The sequence below is a fragment of the Tamandua tetradactyla genome, chromosome 2 (assembly GCF_023851605.1).
Source record: "Tamandua tetradactyla isolate mTamTet1 chromosome 2, mTamTet1.pri, whole genome shotgun sequence".
NCBI classification, from domain to species: Eukaryota; Metazoa; Chordata; class Mammalia; order Pilosa; family Myrmecophagidae; genus Tamandua; species Tamandua tetradactyla.
This window is the reverse complement of record NC_135328.1, coordinates 210,558,173-210,580,778: the sequence shown is the minus strand read 5'-3', so window position 1 is coordinate 210,580,778 and position 22,606 is coordinate 210,558,173. Positions and strand designations below refer to the sequence as shown.

Below are 22,606 nucleotides of genomic sequence, written 5' to 3'. Positions count from 1 at the left end.
TTAAATTCCCCTTTTTAAAAGCCATTCTGTTTCGATTTATTGCATTCCAGCAGCTAGCAAACTAGACCACCACCCTAAATAATAGGTCAGGCCCCACAAAATCGGATCAGGATTAAAACATGACTTTTCAGGGGTACATAATAGTTTCAGGCCAACACACCTGCCTAAAAAACAACTTTACCCTTTCAACTAAAGACAACCAGCCAGAGCTTAAATATTTTTTTAATTTTTTAATCCAAAAAGCCAGTTGCTGTCTTTGCTGTATTTACACATCTTTGATACTCTTCCCTTTTTTAATGACTTCTCAGTTAGGGCTGAGTGCCACAGGTGACAGAACCCATCTCCAACTCATGCTGCATAGTTCAGGATGCAACGGGAACCAGGGCTCAAAACCAGCTTCCCCCTCCCCACGTCTCGTCAGTGCCACTTCCTGGGTGTTGGTTACATTCTCAAGCTTCATGATATCTCAGGAGGATGCTGGTAGCACCTGGTGTACCTTCAGGGATCACTGTGTCCCGTTGGCTCTGATTGGATCCCATGCTCCACCCATGAACCGATCACTATGGCCAGTGAATGTGATTGACTGGTGGCTTCGTCCCACACCAGACAATGGGCTGAGAGCAAAGGAGAGAAAGTCCCTATTTCCGTACAAAAGTGGAAGGACTGAGGCATGAAATCTGATCAGCAGTTAGTCTGAAATGAATAGTTACCTGAGAGGTTCCCTTGAGCATCTCAGCAAGAAGATAAATTCCTACACTGCTGCCAATATGCTTTAAATTTCCAATTTTTAAACCTAGAGTAAGACGCATTAGAATTTAATCTTCTCACCTTCAGCATATTCATTCAATAAGTATTTCTTCAACCAATGAGAAAATAGGAATAATTGAGTCAAGATACCCCAGAGGGGAAAAAGGGAAATGATGAACAGAGAAGTTATTCTAGGGTTCAAGATGATAGCTCAATCTGATACTAAAGAAAGGAAGAAGAAGAAAGTATAGGGATGAAGAGAGAGAAATTTGAGACTAAACATAACACTTTGAGTTTTGTAAAAGTTAAGGTAACACTTTGAGTTTCGAAATGCTGCCAAGTCCCATTTCCCATAAGAGATTAATGGGCTCCTGTCATTAAGAATGCTGGGCCTGCTGCCCCAGGTGGCTGAAGTGCAGGTGATTGATTTTCCCGAACAGAGTTGTCACTGTCTCCAAGAGGGTCATTCAAGGGGAACACAGGGAATCCTTGACTTGCTGCATGAAAACTTGTAGCTTAAATATTGATTCAGGATCCTGAGTGAGTGGAGAACCTTCTGCTTGAATAAAAACAACCTCCTGAGAGCTACTGAAAGTTCTGTCTGCCAGGGCTCATTTTTAGAGGCATTCTGTCCTGTTCCTCTTCATGTATCTTGGGGCTTATACTCCCTCCAGTCCACGGGAGAAACGTGATCCCTGGAGAATAGATGTGCAGTCCTGTAGAGGCAGCACACAGCAGGGCTGACATTTGAACTTAGCTTATCATGTCAAAGTGTGTGTTTCTCCCTGAATATCATCGGCCTTCCAAGGTATCTTTCTCTGTTTGCCTGAGAGTGGGTATTTTCTATAGTCTTGCTTTTAGTTGGGACATTTTCACAGCTTTAAACTGCAACTAACAACTTATTAAATTCCGCTTTTAAAAAAAAGTGTATATTTCTGCCCTTGGGAGGGAGGTAAGGACAAAGAAAGAGAGAGAGAGAAAGAGATGAACCTTGATTCCAAGCCTTTCTCTACCACAGCCAGCTTAGCTGTGAGCAAATTCCTTAACCTCTCCAGGCCTCGTTTGTAAAACAGGAATAAAGAGACCTGCTCTCCTGAAGAGAACTGGTTAAGTTCAGTGCAATAAATGCTGTGCTCATCTATGTCCTCCTTGAGTCATTAGGCAAGAGGGAGTAGTGAGAAGAAACCACTGCCAAAGAGTTAAACCCAAATAAAACCAGGTGTCATCACTTCTCAACCTTTGCCTTTCCAAGGTTAGATGGATTTTTATGTATCTCCCATTATAAGTAGCTACAGACATCTTCCCCAGGGTCAGATGACTGAAGGTTCCTAACAGATGTTTATGGAGCATATGCCAAGAATTGGGGGTGGCCAATCTTGGGGTTTATTCATATGAAACTTAACCCCACAAAGGATAGGTCAAGCTAACTTAAAATTAGGCCTAAGAGTCACTCCCAAGAGAACCTGTTTTGTTGCTTAGGTGTGGCCTCTCTCCAGCCAACACAACAAGCGAACTCACTGCCCTCCCCCATCTACATGAGATATGACTCCCAGGGGTGTGGACCTTCCTGGCAACGTGGAACAGAAATCCTAGAATGAGCTGAGACTCAGCATCAAGGGATTGAGAAACCCCTAGAATGAGCTGAGACTCAGCATCAAGGGATTGAGAAAATTTTCTTGACCAAAAGCGGGAAAAGTGAAATGAGACAAAATAAAGTGTCAATGGCTGAGAGATTTCAAACAGAGTCGAGAGGTTATCCTGGAGGTTATTCTTATGTATTAAACAGATATAACCTTGTTAGTCAAGATGTAATGGAGAGGCTGGAGGGAACTGTCTGAAAATGTAGAGCTGTATTCCAGTAGCCATGTTTCTTGAAGGTGATTGTATAATGATATAGCATTCACAATGTGACTGTGTGATTGTGAAAACGTTGTGTCTGATGCTCCTTTTATCTACCTTATCAACAGACGAGTAAAACATATGGAATAAAAATGAATAATAGGGGGAACAAATATTAAAATAAATTTAGTTTGAAATGCTAGTGATCAATGAAAGGGAGGGGTAAGGGGTATGGTATGTATGAATTTTTTTCTGTTGTCTTTTTATTTCTTTTTCTGAATAGATGCATATATTCCAAGAAATGATCATGATGATGAATATGCAACTATGTGATGATGTTGTGAATTACTGATTATATATGTAGAACGGAATGATCAAAAGTTAAGAATGTTTGCTTTTGTTTGGTGGTTTTTGGTATTTAAAAAAAAATTTTTAATTAAAAAAAGAATCAGGGGTGTTAGGTATATTAGTAAGGGGTCTCTAGAGAAACAGAACTGACAGGAGATAGCTGTAAATGCGAGATTTATAAAAGTGTCTCATGCATTTATGGCAATAATCCATTAAGCAGGCTGCGAGTCTGGCAATTCCAATGAAGAGTCTCAGCGAGTTCCACAGGAGAGGCTCGCTGGCTGCAGAAGTGAATTCTCTCTTTCCCCCTTGAAAGTCTTCAACTGATTGGATCAAATCCAACTGATGAGATTCTCTTGTTTGTAGAACACACACCCTTAGTTGATCATAGATGTAATCAGTCACAGATGCAGTCAACTAATTGATGATTTAATAAACCAGCCTTCTGGTTTATCAACCAGCCATGAAATATCGTTGCATAAATGGTTAGGTGAGTACTTGACTGACCACACAACTGGGCACCATCACCTGCCTAGGCTTCGGGATCGAACCCAGGTCTCCGGCATGACAGACGAGAAATCTGCCACTGAGCCACCATTGCCTACCCTCCTTTTTTTTTTTTTTTTTTGAGTCAGATTATTTTGACTGCTGCTTTGAGTCTGCTGTCTATTATGGTATCCATGCCTGTCTTGTCTGTGGCAATTAACTGTTGCCACATGGCTTCTGCCAAGTTGGAATTGATCATCCCCATTGTGTTTAAGGATTTCAGTTCGGTGACAGCAGTTCCCACAGTAATATCCGACCTACAGAGAAGGATGACTACAGAGTTCTTCAGGGATGATTGAGTTGGTCTCACAAATTTATTCCTCAAAATCCTGGTAAAAGGTGTGTCCTCTGGACTTTCCTAGGGAGTGTGAGCAGATCTTCCAGGATAAATCTACTCTAACATTCCAATCTCTCTAAGCCTTTGGATTCCTTCATCTACATTATACCAGGGCAATTCTGGCTTTTCACCTTCAGGTAATGTCAGCTACCTTTTGATCCATGTTTCAGCCAATCACCCAAACAAACTATTAATGCCCTTTCTAACCCCTTGAGCTACAACACTGAATGCAGAATCTCTGCTTAGTGGGCCCATATCAGTAAATTCAGCTTGATCCAACTTTATATTCCTTCTACCATCAACCTACACCCTTAATATCCATTCCCATACATATTCCCCTGATTTTTGTCTATATAAGTTGGAAAACTCTTGCAGTTCCTTGGAGTATAGTGTACCTCCTCAGGGGTGACACTTTGTACCTCACCTTTCAGGGCCTGTTGGGACTTTAGTCTGGTTATATGTCTTTAAGAAAAAAGGAATGGTGGGGATGGGTCATGAAAAAAATTAGAAGTATCTTTCAAGCCAATTACCTCAAGGCATTCCACTGTATTTCATCTGGTGAAACAGGATTACTCTCCAGAGAGAGAGGAGTGAAGGCTGTTTAATCTCTTAAAATGGAGGTTGGATGCCAGACTTCTCAGGTTTGACTAGAGGCTGGGAGGCTGTTTCCTCTGGTCAGGCTATTACAGGTCTATCTAGCAAAGACTCAGCAGAATCCAGGGCTTCCATGTCCCCACTGCCATCATTATCAACTCATCTGTCCCCATCCCAAATTTTAGGATCCCATTCTTTTCCAGTCAAAGCCCTTACTTTAACAGCAGACACCCTGCAAGGTTGAGAATTTAATTTATGTTGTAAATCTGCTATTCACACGGTGATACTCTGGGTCTGGTTTTCAGAGATCTTAATTCTGCAACCACAGGAAATAAGAATTTCTTTCAGGGCACACATAGAAACTTTTACATCTTTCATATGGCATTTAAGTTGCGAGTTTGAAGCTCGTCCCTTTCCGTCTTAACTATATCCAGCATATGTAAGAACGACCAGCCAACATCATTATACCTCTTAATTCCACAAAATTCTGTTAGGTGTCAAAAACACTCTCACCCAGAGCCTGGTCTCATATAAGCATACACTTAGCAAAATCAGGTGGTGATATTTTGCATATCTCTATTGCCAATTCACACCATGGACTGTCAGTGCCGTCTTGGATTATTGGAAATAGTTATTAGTGCCTCTGAGTCTAATTAGAGTAGAAAACCAATTGCAAAAACCCATTTTTAAGAGTCTGTTTCTCAAAAATCACTCCAGGTACCAAGCTGTATTTGTCAGGGTTTGCTAGAGAAACAGAACCAACAGGCGAGATCTATAAAACTGTATCACACAACCGTGGGACACAAGAGTCCAAAATCCATAAAGCAGTCTGTCTGGCAACTTCAGTGAAGGACAAACTCCACAGGAGAGGCCCACTGGCTGAAGAAGAGATGAAAATTCTCTCTTCTCCCTTAAGTCTTCAACTTATTGGATCAAATCCAACTGATTGGATTATCTTGTTTGTGGAAGACACACCATTTTAGTTGATTGCAGATGTGATCAGTCACAGATGCAATCAACTGATAAACCAGCCTTCTGGTTTATCAACCAGCCAGGAAGTATCCTTGCAGCAACAGTTAAGCCAGTACTTAATTGACCAGACAACTGGGTACCATCACCTGGCCAAGCTGACACCTGAACCCAGCCATCACAAGAACCAAAGGTTAATGAAACAATCGGGGTCCTAGAGCTTTCAGCCAAGGAGGGGACAAAGGAAAAGTGCCAGAAGAAGCTGCCACTTGGATGAAAAAAGAACAGGCTGTGGAGTCCTGCAGAACTGAGCTTGAATAGGAATGATTTGCTCATTCATTCTTCCAACCAATATTTGAGGATCTTCTAGGTGCTGAGGATGCAGTGGTAAGCCAGTATGCTGGTTTGAAGGGGTTTATGTCCCCTAGAGAAGCCATGTTTTGGTCTAAATCCCATTTCGTAAAGGCAGAATAATTCCTATTCAATACTGTATGTTTGAAACTGTAATGAGATCATCTCCCTGGAGATGTGATGGAATCGAGAGTGGTTGTTAAACTGGATTAGGTGACATGTCTCCACCCATTTGGTGTCTCCTCCCATAAGTTTCTGGAGTCCTGTAAAAGAGGAAACATTTTGGAGAATGAAAGACATTCGGACAGAGCAGAGAATGCTGCAGCACCATGAAGCAGAGAGTCCACCAGCCAGTGATCTTTGGAGATGAAGAAGGAAAATGCTTCCTGGGGAGCTTCATGAAACAGGAAGCCAGGAGAAGCTAGCAGATGATGCTGTGTTTGCCATGTGCCCTTCCAGATGAGAGAGTAACCCTGACCTTGTTCACCACGTGCCTTTCCAGATGAGAGAGAAACTGTGACTGTTTTTGCCATGTGCCTTCTCAGATGAGAGAGAAACCCTGAACTTCATCAGCCTTTTTGAACCAAGGTATCTTTCCCTGGATACCTTTGATTGGACATTTCTATAGACTTGCTTGATTGAGACATTATCTCGGCCTTAGAACTGTAAACTGGCAACTTATTAAATTCCCCTTTTTAAAAGCCATTCCATTTCTGGTATACTGCATTCCTGCAGCTAGCAAACTAGAACAGCCAGATAGACCGAAAGCCTGTAGTGATCTTAGAGTTGGCATTCTACTGACTCGGCAGCTCACTACCAAATCTGTGATCTTGAGAAAGCCACTAGACCTTGCTCAGCCTCACAGAACATTATGTGTATTAAATGAGTTAATGCATGCAAACCTCTCGGCAAGAGGCCTGAAATCAAGAAGGTACTCGATAAGTGGTGATGTGATGGAATGTTGTGTGAACCCTGGCAGGAGGCCACCATCCCAAACTTGGGGAGAGTCCAAGAAGGCTTCCTAGGGGAACTGACTTAAAAGCTGAGGCCTAGGGCAGCAATTCTGTGGCTAAGACAAAGGGGTGGAGACCATCCCAGCTGACTGTAACCTCCCTGACCCTCCTCTCTGCCCCTGCAGGTCTCCTACCCATGGATGAGTGGCCCAGGACCCTGGCCAAAGCCTCAGCCACCTCTGGCTGCACAGCAGTCAAACCAGCCACCCCCGCCACCACAGATGCCCTTCCACCCCGACATCCATCCAGCCTCAGTGCAGAGGAGCTGGTCCCAGGGAATCCCCAGGCCCGCGATGGTCCAGCCTGCCTCCCACAAGCGGCCTGTGAGTGCCAGTGGAAAGATGTTCTCTTTTATGATGGATAGTACCCATCCGTCTCCTGTCTTCAAACAAGGTATTCATCGGCGCTTCCATTTGTGGCTTATGGCAGGGATTTATAGCCATGAGAGTGGTTCTTGATTTTTGCTTATTTTCTCTGAACCTAAAATAACATAATCAATTGTGAAGAAAATGAGGATGAACAGAAAGTATGAAAACTCAGCTATAATTCTTATCATCCAGTCATCCAGGTTCCCCTGTACATAGCCCTTCAGACTTTGTGCTGTACCCATATACCCATTATCAGTGCTCATGTGGGATGTGTGTGTGTGTGTGTGTGTGTGTGTGTGTGTGTGTGTGTGTGTGTGTGTACCCATGTGAACGCATAGTAGGATCTAAGTTTATACTCTTTGACTCAGATATTCAGATGTGCAGATATATCTGAGACTGATATCCCATTTGCCCACAGTAGCCCTAGGAGGTTTTTAAATATTTTATTGGCATTTGAGGAAACTGAGGCTTATTGAGGAAAATAACTTCCCGAGAGGAATATGTTCAATATAATCTCATCTACCTTTTTTTTACTGTCAAATTTAAGGATTGTTGTCCCAGTGGCTGCCTACTCACAGCCTGGTCACTTTGGGACACCCACAGCTCAGGCTTTCCTTCCCTCACCCTCTCACCCCTTGAAGGCTTCATGGCACTTGGCGAGGAAGTTTCCTGCCTGTCAGCATTTCCCTCGATTCCACCACCTTCAGTGGCAGAGTCTCTAAGTAGACTTGGTCCCGAGGCATGAGTTCCAGGATGCCTCCAGGGCCTCTGGCATTGCGGTCCAATCCTCCGTCCTCCTTCTTCCTGCCCCAGACCCCTCCAGGTCCCCAGGTCTCCCAAGGCCTCCATACCCACCCCTGGTCTGGCTCAGGACCATTCACATAGTCACCTTCCTCAACCACTAAGATAATAAAAATTACTGTGAAATATGCAAACTAAAGAGTAAATGAATTGGATCTTAACAGTATATCATCTTCCTTCTTGTTGTCGTCATCATAAAATGAATCTACGGTACCTACCACCCAAGTTAAGAAATCATGCAGATATTTCCCCCCGACATTTTTTTTAACTTTTTTATTGAATAATACATATATATATAAATCAAAGAAATAAAAAAGCAATAGTTTTCAAAGCATTCTTCAACAAGTAGTTACAGGACAGATCCCAGAGTTTGTCATGGGCTACCATACCATCATCTCAGATTTTTCCTTCTAGCTGCTTGAGAATATAGGAGGCTAGAAGGAATAAATATTTTTTATCATCACAGTTGACTTTGTTTTTCTTTTTTGTGAAAAATAACCTACGTACAAAAAAGCAATAAATTTCAAAACACTACACAACAATTAGTTGTAGAACAGATTTCAGAGTTTGGTATGGGTTACAATTCCACAATTTTAGGGTTTTACTTCTAGCTGCTCTAAGATACTGGATACTAAAAGAAATATCAATTTAATGATTCAGCAATCACATTCACTTGTTAAACCCTACCTTCTCTGTATAACTCCACCATCACCTTTAATCTTTCTATCACACTCTTTAGGGGTATTTGGGCTATGGCCATTCTACCTTTTTCATGTTGGAAGGGGCTGTCATATGGGGTAGGGAGATGGAACTAGCTGATATTCTGGAGGGCTGAGCCTTCTAGGTTTCAAGAATTATATGGTCGAAGGACCCATCTGGAGGTTGTAGGTTTCTGGAAAGTTACCCTAGTGCGTGGAACGTTTGTAGAATCTTATATATTGCCCTAGGTATTCTTTAGGATTGACTGGAATAATAGACATAGGTAGCAATGTCTAACTGAATCTTGCATAAGAATGACCTCCAGAGTAGCCTCTCAACTCTATTTGAACTCTCTCAGACACTGATACCACTGGTAGTTTATTAGCTACACTTTTTTTCCCTCTTTTGTTCAGAATGGAATTGTTGATCCCATGGTGCCAGGGCCAGACTTATCCCTGGGAGTCATCTCCCACGTCGCCAGGGAGACTTTCACCCCTGGATGGCATGTCCCAAGTAGGGGGGAGGGCAGTGATTTCACTTACAGACTTGTCCCCCCAACGTTTTATTTTGAAAATTTTCAAACATACAGCAAAATAAAAAAGAATTTTACAAGAAACCTCTCAATACACAAAAGCTAGATTCTATCATTAACGTTTTGCTAGAGTTATTTTATTCGTGTCTGTCTATCCTTTTATCCATTCGTTAATCCATCATATTTTTAATGCATCTAGGGGACATTTACAATATCTGGAAGCACAGCTGGGAGACTGCTACTGGCATCTAAGATGTAGAGCCCACGGATGTTGCTAAATATCCCACAATGCACAGAACGGCCCTACAACAAAGGTTTATCTGGCCCAAATATCAGTAGTGCTGAGATTGAGAAATCCTGTTGTAGAATAATTAGGTCCTTGGCTTTGGGTTTCCAAGTCAAGCTCCTCAAATCTAAAGAAAGGTAATGGTCTAAAAGCAAAGAATTTCTAATTAAAGAGCCCAGCTTTTTTAAGAAAGAAGAAGGTTTTCTCAAAACTGTTTTCTGTCAAGAACCGGCCTGGAGGCCCACAACACAGAGTTTACCACAAAGCATGGAATAAATTGAAGACGTCTGTACACTACCCTCTAGATACTTTTGCACACATACTGTTCTCTAGAATTCAGTATTTTTTTTACAGTATTTGTTGCTTAATGTAAAATTAACCTACAGTGTATACTAGTTATTAATTGTTGCATAACAAAGTACTCCAAAACTTAGCAGACTGAAATGACAATAAACACATATTATCTTACACAGTTTCTGTTGGTTGGAAATTTGACTTAATAGGGTAACTGGCTCAACAGAGTAACTGGCTCAGGGTCTCTCCTGAGGTTGAGGTCAAGTCATTGACATTCATCCAAAGGCTTGACTAGAGCTGCAGGGTCCAATTTCAAGATGGTGCACTCATACAGCTGTTGGTCAGAGGCCTTGGTTCTTCCTTACATGAGTGTCCTCAAGAAATGGAAGCTGATTTCTCCAGAGCAAGTAATCCGAGAGAACAAGGAAGACGCCATAGTATCTTCTGTGGTCTAGCCTCAGAAGTCCTATGCCATAGTTTCTACAATTTCCTATCGGTTACATAGATCAGCCCTATCAGGGCAGGAGAGGATTCTTCAAGGATGGGAACATGAAACAAGAACCACTGGGACCCTCTTGGATGCTGGCCACCCCCAAATGAAATGCACACATCTCAAGTGAACACTCATTGAGTTTTGGCAACTGTGCACACCCATGTATCAACTTAGACAACATTAACATCACCCCTGAAGTTTCCCTCATTCCCTTCCCAGTCAGTTCCCAGTCCATCCCAGAGTCAGTTACTCTTCCAAATTTTTTCCCACCATGAATTCCTGTTCTAGAATCTCAGATAAATGGAATCATATATGTTGTTTTGTGTAAGGCTTCTTTCACTCAGCATAATACGTTTAAAATTCATCCATTTTGTTGTCTGTATGAATGAGCTTATGCCTTCGCAGTATTCCATTATATGAGCACGTTGCAGTTTATCCGTTCTTTTACTGATGGACGCATAAGCTATTTCTTCTTCTTCCTCTTGCTCTTCCCATCTCCCTCCTCCTCCCCTTCTCCCTCCTCCTCCCCATCTCCCTCCTCCTCCCCTTCTCCCTCCTCCTCCCCATCTCCCTCCTCCTCCCCTTCTCCCTCCTCCTCCCCATCTCCCTCCTCCTCCCCATCTCCCTTCTCCCTCCTCCTCCCCTTCTCCCTCCTCCTCCCCTTCTCCCTCCTCCTCCCCTTCTCCCTCCTCCTCCCCTTCTCCCTCCTCCTCCCCTTCTCCCTCCTCCTCCTCCTCCTCCTCCTCCTTCTTTTTTGGTACTTAGCCATTTTTAAATTTTCCACTGAATATCGTCTTTCTCCAGTGAGATGCTGAACCTGGGACTTCTCAAAGGAACTTCCAATCTTCCTGGGAAGTGAAGAAGTTTTTTGGCTTACAGGGCCTCAAATCTACCTAGGCATTTCCACCATGGTCTCCACCGGCATGTCATCTGGGTTGAAGCAGGGACAGGAGACCATGACACCTAACTCCAGACATTCTCCGTCATTCCCCTGCTTCTCTGCACTCCCCCACCCACAGCTTTAAAGGGTTTTCATCCTCCTGTGTAGTGGCATACTCCTTTTGTCAGATTCTGGGAACCTACACATGAGTGTGCTCTACTCCATGCTTTGTGGTAAACTCTGTTCCTGTCCTCCAGGGTGGCTTTTTTATTTTTTTTTTGATGTGCATGGTCTGGGAATCGAACCCATGTCTCCCGTGGGTTCACGTGGAAGGTGGACATTCTACCCCTGAACAACTCGTACACCCCCTCCAGACTGGCTTTTGAAAGAAACACTTAGTATTGAGAGTTCTGAGAAAACCTTTTCCTCTCTTAAAAAAAAAGCTGGGCTCTTTAATTAGAAATTCTTTGCTTTTAGACCATTACCTTTCTTTAGATTTGAGGAGCTCTACTTGGAAACCCAAAGCCTAGGACCTAACTATTCTAGGTCAGGATTTCTCAATCTTGGCACTACTGACATCGGGGCTAGATAAACCTTTGTTGTGGGGCTGTCCTATGCACTGTAGGATATTTAGCAGCATCTCTGGGCTCTACCTCTTAGATGCTAGTAGCAGTTCCCCAGCTGTGACCACCGAAAATGTCTCCAGACATTGTCAGATATCTCCTAGGTGCAGAATCACCGGGCCGAGGACCACATATCAAGGTGGTGTTCACTCTTCTCTTTCCACAGGCAATAAAGCCCAAGCTTCACAGCTGAATCTTAACGGCAAGAGCTAATGAGGTGGTGGGGTGAGGGAAGTGTTATTGAGAACAGAAGATATATAGAGTGATTTTTCAAAATCTTATCCTGAGTCACAGATATTTTTCCTCCATAATGGGGCTCATTTATACTTAACATTGGTAACCTGCCTTTTAAAATATTAAACAATAAATCATGAATAACTTTCTCCTTATTAAGTTTACTGCACAACAGTTTAGAGCATGGGCTCTGGATCAAACAAGCCTGGGTTCCACTCTTTTTTTTTTTTTTTTTTAATCTCAATATATCTTTATTTATAATGTCAAACATGCTGTATTTACAACACAAGCTCTGTACAAATCAGTGTCAAATTCTGTATAAATCAGTGATACATACATTTCATCATTTACTCTTTTTTTTTTCTTTTTTTTTCTTAATTAAAAAAAGAATTAACAAAACAATTAGAAATCATTCCAATCTACATGTACAATCAGTAATTCTTAATAACATCACATAGTTGCATATTCATCATTTCTTAGTACATTTGCATCGATTTAGAAAAAGAAATAAAAAGACAACAGAATAAGAATTAAAACAATAATAGAAAGAAAAAAAAAACAAAAACAAAAAACCTATACCTCACATGCAGCTTCATTCAGTGTTTTAACATAATTGCATTACAATTGGGTAGTATTGTGTGTCCATTTCTGAGTTTTTATATCCAGTCCCGTTGTACAGTCTGTATCCCTTCATCTCCAATTATCCCTTCTCTTTTTTTTTTTTTTTAATTAACGGAAAAAAAGAAATTAACCCAACATTTAGAGATCATACCATTCTACATATGCAATCATTAATTCTTAACATCATCACATAGATGCATGATCATCATTTCTTAGTACATTTGCATTGGTTTAGAAGAACTAGCAACATAACCGAAAAAGATATAGAATGTTAATATAGAGAAAAAAATAAAAGTAATAATAGTAAAATCAAAACAAAACAAAACAAAAACCTGTAGCTCAGATGCAGCTTCATTCAGTGTTTTAACATGATTACTTTACAATTAGGTATTATTGTGCTGTCCATTTTTGAGTTTTTGTATCTAGTCCTGTTGCACAGTCTGTATCCCTTCAGCTTCAATTACCCATTGTCTTACCCTGTTTCTAACTCCTGCTGAACTCTGTTACCAATGACATATTTCAAGTTTATTCTCGAATGTCCGTTCACATCAGTGGGACCATACAGTATTTGTCCTTCAGTTTTTGGCTGGATTCACTCAGCATAATATTCTCTAGGTCCATCCATGTTATTACATGGTTCATAAGTTTATCTTGTCTTAAAAGCTGCATAATATTCCATCGTATGTATATACCACAGTTTGTTTAGCCATTCTTCTGTTGATGGAGATTTTGGCTGTTTCCATCTCTTTGCAATTGTAAATAACGCTGCTATAAACATTGGTGTGCAAATGTCCGTTTGTGTCTTTGCCCTTAAGTCCTTTGAGTAGATACCTAGCAATGGTATTGCTGGGTCGTATGGCAATTCTATATTCAGCTTTTTGAGGAACCGCCAAACTGCCTTCCACAGTGGTTGCACCCTCTGACATTCCCACCAACAGTGGATAAGTGTGCCTCTTTCTCCGCATCCTCTCCAGCACTTGTCATTTTCTGTTTTGTTGATAATGGCCATTCTGGTGGGTGTGAGATGATATCTCATTGTGGTTTTGATTTGCATTTCTCTAATGGCCAGGGACATTGAGCATCTCTTCATGTGCCTCTTGGCCATCCGTATTTCCTCTTCTGAGAGGTGTCTGTTCAAGTCTTTTTCCCATTTTGTAATTGGGTTGGCTGTCTTTTTGTTGTTGAGATGAACAATCTCTTTATAAATTCTGGATACTAGACCTTTATCTGATATATCATTTCCAAATATTGTCTCCCATTGTGAAGGCTGTCTTTCTACTTTCTTGATGAAGTTCTTTGATACACAAAAGTGTTTAATTTTGAGGAGTTCCCATTTATTTATTTCCTTCTTCAGTGCTCTTGCTTTAGGTTTAAGGTCCATAAAACCGCCTCCAGTTGTAAGATCCATAAGATATCTCCCAACATTTTCCTCTAACTGTTTTATGGTCTTAGACCTAATGTTTAGATCTTTGATCCATTTTGAGTTAACTTTTGTATAGGGTGTGAGAGATGGGTCTTCTTTCATTCTTTTGCATATGGATATCCAGTTCTCTAGGCACCATTTATTGAAGAGACTGTTCTGTCCCAGGTGAGTTGGCTTGACTGCCTTATCAAAGATCCAATGTCCATAGATGAGAGGGTCTATATCTGAGCACTCTATTCGATTCCATTGGTCGATATATCTATCTTTATGCCAATACTATGCTGTTTTGACCACTGTGGCTTCATAATATGCCTTAAAGTCAGGCAGCGCGAGACCTCCAGCTTCGTTTTTTTTCCTCAAGATGTTTTTAGCAATTCGGGGCACCCTGCCCTTCCAGATAAATTTGCTTATTGGTTTTTCTATTTCTGAAAAATAAGTTGTTGGGATTTTGATTGGTATTGCATTGAATCTGTAAATCAATTTAGGTAGGATTGACATCTTAACTATATTTAGTCTTCCAATCCATGAACACGGTATGCCCTTCCATCTATTTAGGTCTTCTGTGATTTCTTTTAGCAGTTTTTTGTAGTTTTCTTTATATAGGTTTTTTGTCTCTTTAGTTAAATTTATTCCTAGGTATTTTATTCTTTTAGTTGCAATTGTAAATGGGATTCGTTTCTTGATTTCCCCCTCAGCTTGTTCATTACTAGTGTATAGAAATGCTACAGATTTTTGAATGTTGATCTTGTAACCTGCTACTTTGCTGTACTCATTTATTAGCTCTAGTAGTTTTGTTGTGGATTTTTCCGGGTTTTCGACGTATAGTATCATATCGTCTCCAAACAGTGATAGTTTTACTTCTTCCTTTCCAATTTTGATGCCTTGTATTTCTTTTTCTTGTCTAATTGCTCTGGCTAGAACCTCCAACACAATGTTGAATAATAGTGGTGATAGTGGACATCCTTGTCTTGTTCCTGATCTTAGGGGGAAAGTTTTCAATTTTTCCCCATTGAGGATGATATTAGCTGTGGGTTTTTCATATATTCCCTCTATCATTTTAAGGAAGTTCCCTTGTATTCCTATCTTTTGAAGTGTTTTCAACAGGAAAGGATGTTGAATCTTGTCGAATGCCTTCTCTGCATCAATTGAGATGATCATGTGATTTTTCTGCTTTGATTTGTTGATATGGTGTATTACATTAATTGATTTTCTTATGTTGAACCATCCTTGCATACCTGGGATGAATCCTACTTGGTCATGATGTATAATTCTTTTAATGTGTTGTTGGATACGATTTGCTAGAATTTTATTGAGGATTTTTGCATCTGTATTCATTAGAGAGATTGGTCTGTAGTTTTCTTTTTTTGTAATATCTTTGCCTGGTTTTGGTATGAGGGTGATGTTGGCTTCATAGAATGAATTAGGTAGTTTTCCCTCCACTTTGATTTTTTTGAAGAGTTTGAAGAGAATTGGTACTAATTCTTTCTGGAACGTTTGGTAGAATTCACATGTGAAGCCATCTGGTCCTGGACTTTTCTTTTTAGGAAGCTTTTGAATGACTAATTCAATTTCTTTACTTGTGATTGGTTTGTTGAGGTCATCTATGTCTTCTTGAGTCAAAGTTGGTTGTTCATGTCTTTCCAGGAACCCGTCCATTTCCTCTAAATTGTTGTATTTATTAGCGTAAAGTTGTTCATAGTATCCTGTTATTACCTCCTTTATTTCTGTGAGGTCAGTAGTTATGTCTCCTCTTCCATTTCTGATCTTATTTATTTGCATCCTCTCTCTTCTTCTTTTTGTCAATCTTGATAGGGGCCCATCAATCTTATTGATTTTCTCATAGAACCAACTTCTGGTCTTATTGATTTTCTCTACTGTTTTCATATTTTCAATTTCATTTATTTCTGCTCTGATCTTTGTTATTTCTTTCCTTTTGCTTGCTTTGGGATTAGTTTGCTGTTCTTTCTCCAGTTCTTCCAATTGAACAGTTAATTCCTGCATTTTTGCCTTTTCTTCTTTTCTGATATAGGCATTTAGGGCAATAAATTTCCCTCTTAGCACTGCCTTTGCTGCATCCCATAAGTTTTGATATGTTGTGTTTTCATTTTCATTTGCCTCGAGGTATTTACTAATTTCTCTTGCAATTTCTTCTTTGACCCACTCGTTGTTTAAGAGTGTGTTGTTGAGCTCCAGGTATTTGTGAATTTTCTGGCATTCTGCCTATTATTGATTTCCAACTTCATTCCTTTATGATCCGAGAAAGTGTTGTGTATGATTTCAATCTTTTTAAATTTGTTAAGACTTGCTTTGTGACCCAGCATATGGTCTATCTTTGAGAATGATCCATGAGCACTTGAGAAAAAGGTGTATCCTGCTGTTGTGGGATGTAATGTCCTATAAATGTCTGTTAAGTCTAGCTCATTTATGGTAATATTCAATACTCTATTTCTTTATTGATCCTCTGTCTAGATGTTCTGTCCATTGATGAGAGTGGGGAATTGAAGTCTCCAACTATTATGGTATTTGTGTCTATTTCCCTTTTCAGTGTTTGCAGTGTATTCCTCACGTATTTTGGGGCATTCTGGTTCGGTGCATAAATATTTATGATTGTTATGTCTTCTTGTTTAATTGTTCCTTTTATTAGTATATAGTGTCCTTCTTTGTCTCTTTTAACTGTTTTACATTTGAAGTCTAACTTGTTGGATATTAGTATAGCCACTCCTGCTATTTTCTGGTTGTTATTTGCATGAAATATCTTTTCCCAACCTTTCACTTTCAACCTATGTTTATCTTTGGGTCTAAGATGTGTTTCCTGTAGACAGCATATAGAAGGATCCTGTTTTTTAATCCATTCTGCCAATCTATGTCTTTTGATTGGGGAATTCAGTCCATTAACATTTAGTGTTATTACTGTTTGGATAATATTTTCCTCTGCCATTTTGCCTTTTTTATTATATATATATCATATCTGACTTTCCTTCTTTCTACACTCTTCTCCATACCTCTCTCTTCTGTCTTTTTGGTTCTGACTCTAGTGCTCCCTTTAGTATTTCTTGCAGAGCTGGTCTCTTGGTCACAAATTCTCTCAGTGACTTTTTGTCTGAGAATGTTTTAATTTCTCCCTCATTTTTGAAGGACAATTTTGCTGGATATAGGAGTCTTGGTTGGCAGTTTTTCTCTTTTAGTAATTTAAATATATCATCCCACTGTCTTCTAGCCTCCATGGTTTCTGCTGAGAAATCTACACATAGTCTTATTGGGTTTCCCTTGTATGTGATGGATTGTTTTTCTCTTGCTGCTTTCAAGATCCTCTCTTTCTCTTTGACCTCTGACATTCTAACTAGTAAGTGTCTTGGAGAACGCCTATTTGGGTCTAATCTCTTTGGGGTGCGCTGCACTTCTTGGATCTGTAATTTTAGGTCTTTCATAAGAGTTGGGAAATTTTCAGTGAAAATTTCTTCCATTAGTTTTTCTCCTCCTTTTCCCTTCTCTTCTCCTTCTGGGACACCCACAACACGTATATTTGTGCGGTTCATATTGTCCTTGAGTTCCCTGATACCCTGTTCAAATTTTTCCATTCTTTTCCCGATCTGAATTCTTTTTGGAATTCAGATGTTCCATCCTCCAAATCACTAATTCTATCTTCTGTCTCTTTGAATCTATCATTGTAGGTATCCATTGTTTTTTCTATCTTTTCTACTTTGTCCTTCACTTCCATAAGTTCTGTGATTTGCTTTTTCAGTTTTTCTATTTCTTCTTTATGTTCAGCCCATGTCTTCTTCATGTCCTCCCTCAATTTATCGATTTTGTTTTTGAAGAGGTTTTCCATTTCTGTTCGTATATTTAGCATTAGTTGTCTCAGCTCCTGTATCTCATTTGAACTATTGGTTTGTTCCTTTGACTGGGCCATATTTTCAATTATTTGAGCGTGATCCGTTATCTTCTGTTGGCGTCTGCGCATTTAGACAGATTTCCCTGGGTATTGGATCCAAAAGTTTGGAAGATTTTTCTGTGAAATCTCTGGGTTCTGTTTTTCTTATCCTGCCCAGTAGGTGGCGCTCGTGGCTCACGTTTGTCTGCGGGTCCCACCAGTAAAAGGTGCTGTGGGACCTTAAACTTTGGAAAACTCTCGCCGTCCTGGGGGTTCGCTAGCCAAAGCGGCTTGAGCCGGCCCGGGGTCCGAACGCAGGGAGGGTTGCTGGTCGCCGCAGCCAGGGAAAGAGCCCGTCTGAATTTCCTAGTCGGCCCTGGGCAACAAGTGTGGCGGGAGGGCGCCAGCGGCAGCGGCCCGCCCGAGAGAGTGCACGTTCCCCGGGAATCACGGGTTTGGAAGGGGCCTCCCGCACCCGTCACCGTTCTCCGCGGCCTGGGGGTTTCCGATCCAATTCTCTCAGTTGGTCCGGAGGCTGCGCGTGGTGTGGGCCCCAGCCGCCTTGGTTTCAGGGGACCACCTCTCCAATTCTCCCAGCCGGCCCGGGAAGGGAGAAGGGAGTAACTCCGGCCGCTTGCCACCCCGCCCGGTAAGGCCCGCGCGCCTGGGCGATCTCACCCGAGCTGCTTCTCTCAGCCAGCCAGCCGTTCCAGGATGGGGTACGCTGTCTTTTTTATCTCTGTTGTGGCTTTGGGCGCTTTCTGTATCGTTTCTACTCCCCTAGTAGGTGTCCTGGAGAAGAAACTAAGATCCGCGCGTCTTACTAAGCCGCCATCTTCCAGGAAGTCCTGGGTTCCACTCTTGACACTTATCACTTACCAGCAGTGTGACCTTGGGCAAGTGACTTGACATCTCTGTGCCTCAGATTCCTCCTTTATAAAGTAGAAATGATGACAGTAGTAATACTTGTCTCCTTGAGTTGCCCTGAAGATGAAACAGGAACCTACAGATAGTGCTTAGCACAGTGCCTGGCATTAAGCAAATTTCTACAAATATTAAATTTGAAAGTGACATTGGGGCCACCTCACGGCCCCAGCCATCCCTGCCAGTCATCTGGGTTCTCCTAACTGGAACCTCCAAATGATCCGGCAACTAAAGGATTGTCTTGAACTGAGTTAAGCCAGTTTGGTGTACCCAGCTTTTAGGTTTTTTGTCATGCACAGCTTTTAGGTTCTTTTTAGTCATGTACAGCTCTTAAGCTCTTTTTTGGTCATGCACTGCCCTTTGGTTTCTTTCTGGGACTGTAGCCAGTAGAGAAGTTTGGGTGGATGAGGGATAACTGCTCCCTGCTTGGTTCTACGGAAGGCAAATCTCAGATCAAATTCTGCCTCCTCACAGACTTTCATTAAACACACTTCCAGCCCAAGGAGACCCCAAACTCATCATCCGGCCTATTATGTAGGTTGGATGGGGTCCAGGCTCTCTGTTCTTTAAGGAGCCCTGGCCATCACCTAGCAAAAGGTCACTTAGGGCAGCCACGAGAGTGTCACAGAGGCCCCATAATTACCCCAGAGATGGCATCCCACCACCAGAGCTCTCAAAACGGAGGCTGTTCGGGTCAGATCTCAGGGCCTGCCATGGGGGGTATGGGCCACAGGTCCCACTGTCCAGCAAGAGTGGAAGGGTCCCGGAACTTGGGCCCATTCACAGCAGTCCTTTCTATCGGCCCACCAGGAGCCCACTTCTCACCTCATTGTGCCGGGTCATGGGGCATTCTGCTCACCACCACAGCCCAGGTCCAGCCTTTGGTTGCCAGCTGGGCAAGCCTCAGGTGGCTGCCTCTGGGCTGCGGCCTTTCTCATGTCTGGCCGCCCAACCCCTGGAGGGTCTGTAACTGTACATCTGTAACATCACATGGTTTATGCTGAAGACTTAAAAAATAAATCCTAGACTTTTTATTATTATTGATGCCTGGTTCCTCGTTGGCTGTTGTGGAAGTCTGTGCCCTAAGAGTTTTTATTTTTAATCTCATCTTTCCCTGTGCCTTTTTTTTTTAAATCTAGTTTTAGATGTTGGCAGGAATTGAGGGGATTGGGTACAGGAGAAGGAGAACAAAGGGAAACTATTCTAGTCCTGTGCCCTCTGCTTCGGCAGCCCCCACCATCATCTGGCTGCTCGGCACTTGAAATGTGACTGAAGAACTAAATTTTGAATTTTATTTAACTTTAATTAATTTAAATTCAAAATTTAAACTGATTCTTCATTTATTTATTGGGAAACTTTTAAGTATGCTCAGATCATCCTGGATGTGTGAATTTCCTCTTTTCAACTGTAAATTTTGTGAAATCTAGATCCACATCAAGGATTTCCGGTGAATATTTAGCTTCTAAATTGAGATGTGATTATACATGTAAAATAAACTCTGAAATTCAGAGACTTAGTACAAAGGAAAAGAAATGTAAAATATTTCATTAGTAATTTTTTTTGTTTGCATGTCGAAGTTATATTTTTTTATATAATGAGCTAAATAAAATATATCATTAAAATTAATTTTACCTTTTAACTTTTTTAATGTGACTACTCAGCAACTTAAAATCACATTATGTAGTTCAGTTTCTATTTCTTCCTGATAGCACTGAGCTGGAAAAGTAGGACCCAGCTGCTTGGGATCTGGGGTATAAGGCGGTGGGAGAAGTGAGCTTCCAATGACAGGCATTTTCTCATTGTGGAGCGAATGTGGGGAAGGGCTAGGGGAAGCAGTAGCTGGTGTGCAGCTTAGTTCCCCAAAAGCCCTTCATTGGCTTGTCCGCCTTGTTCTGTTCAGCATGTCCCCCTCCTGCAGTGACAGCTGCCTCCAGAAGGCGTGGGGAGGAAGAGGGACGGGAAGAAGCGGAATATCTGAGAGAGGGACAGTGGCCATCTCAGTGGTCCAGGCCCTGGACCTTCTCCCTGCGCTTGCAGTGCATATTCTCAGGTTTGATGCGAGCACCTCTGCTTTCTGAACTGTGAGATTAGAGCATCTGTTGGTGCCCAGAATACTGGCAAGCCTCTTCCCTGAGTCCTCCCTATCTGCTGCAGAGCTGTTGCCTCTTCTATAGTGACCAGAAATGCTGAGTGGCTGTGTATGGGGATGGTCAGGTGCTCTTTCCTCAGTTGTTTCTAGGGAGACCATCTCAGCCTGGAATTTTCCCAGTTTAGCACTAAAGGTCCTATCCTGCCTCCCAGCATAACACCATCCCTCCCACAGTGGCCAGCAAACCAAGGTATGTTTCCTAGTCTCATTGAACTTACTGTTGTTCAAGCCAAACTATTACATGGTATTTGCTTTAGCAGCCAGGAAACGAAAACATTGATCAAATTTGGGCAATAAAACAAACCCATCAAACAAAACTCTTCAAAAGAAGCAATGAGAAAAAATGCTTCCCATTTATACCCAAGTCCCCTCCCCTGTGGTGAGGAGCAGATCCAAGGTCAAAGTCCTCCGACTTGGGCCAGACCTTGGGTGATGTGCCCCCTGCCTAAGACCCATCAGGAAAACTGACATTAATGAAATAATCATGGAAGAACCACCATAAAGTGGTAACCATGAAAACACCAGGCAGGAGAGCTCATAACGCAGGACCTGAGTCCTCTGGGGGGCTTCAGAAAGACATCCCTGAGAAAGGGATGCTCCAGCAAAGCACTGAAAGGCAAGTCGACATTCCCTAAGTATAGAGGGGAAGAGAATAGCATTCCAGGTGGAAGGGACTGCACGTGCAAAGCCTGGGGCAAGGATGAATGCAAGGGGTGAGTTCCCAGAGGAATGTGGCTCCACAAGGGGCCAGAGTAGCTGGCAGAAGCCTGGCTACATTAAAAGTTGTGTCTTTATCACAGCAGGAAGCCATGGCAGGGTCTTAGGCAGGGGGCACATCACCCAAGGTCTGGCCCAACTCGGAGGACTTTGACCTTGGATCTGCTCCTCACCACAGGGAAGGGGACTTGGGTATAAATGGGAAGCATTTTTCTCATTGCTTCTTTTGAAGAGTTTTTTTTTGATGGGTTTGTTTTATTGCCCAAATTTGATCAATGTTTTAGTTTCCTGGCTGCTAAAGCAAATACCATGTAATAGTTTGGCTTGAACAACAGGCATTTACTGTTTGAGGCTAGGTTGTCCTAGCCTCAAAATCGTGCCATCATCAAGGTGATACTTTCTCCTGGAAGACTAACCTTCTGGGGCTGGCTACCAGCAATCCTCAGTCTTTGGCTTTTCTGTCATATGGCATGCACATGGCAGCCTCCTCTGGCTTCTCTCTTCTCTTCCGGGTTCCATTGACTTCGAGCCTCTGCGCCTGCTACCCTTGTGGCTTTCTCACTTTCCGGGACCTTCCATAGAGGCCCTTCAGTAATAGGAGTAAGCCCCATCCTGAGTCAGCTGAGTCACACCTTAGCTGAAGTAACCTCATCAGCAGGAAAGGAGTACATTTAAGAACACATTTTTCTGGGTTGCGTAACAGCCACCACATGGACTAAAAAGCAGGGTCGGGACTTTCTGGTGATCCCTGCCTGCTCTGGTGCCCAGGCAGCAAGTGGGGCTGGCATACAGACCCTTGTTCTTCCTTGTGTCCTGGGAAACCCTCCAGCAGGCACCAGTCATTGCAACCTCCAGGGCCAGGCACATGGGCATCCCCTGTGTCCACCAGTGGTTTCAGGATCCATAAACATGTTTGAGACCTGTGGGGTTAGGGGTGGTCGGGAATG

General features: G+C 42.1%; 1 protein-coding gene across 11 annotated transcripts in view; it reads left to right on the top strand.

Moving 5' to 3' along the window:
- Positions 1-22,606, top strand: part of FHAD1 (forkhead associated phosphopeptide binding domain 1) — a 192,904-nt gene that overhangs the window by 60,416 nt on the left and 109,882 nt on the right. For 10 of the 11 annotated variants that reach the window (XR_013171256.1, XM_077151211.1, XM_077151210.1 and 7 more), the window contains exon 4: positions 6,870-7,137. The exons of the other annotated variant lie outside the window; for it this stretch is intronic. Coding sequence is in view for 9 of the 10 variants with exons in the window: in XM_077151211.1 (XP_077007326.1) it covers positions 6,870-7,137 (268 nt within the window). In the remaining variant the exon portion in view is untranslated. The remainder of the gene's footprint in view (positions 1-6,869; positions 7,138-22,606) is intronic. 11 annotated transcript variants of the gene reach the window in all.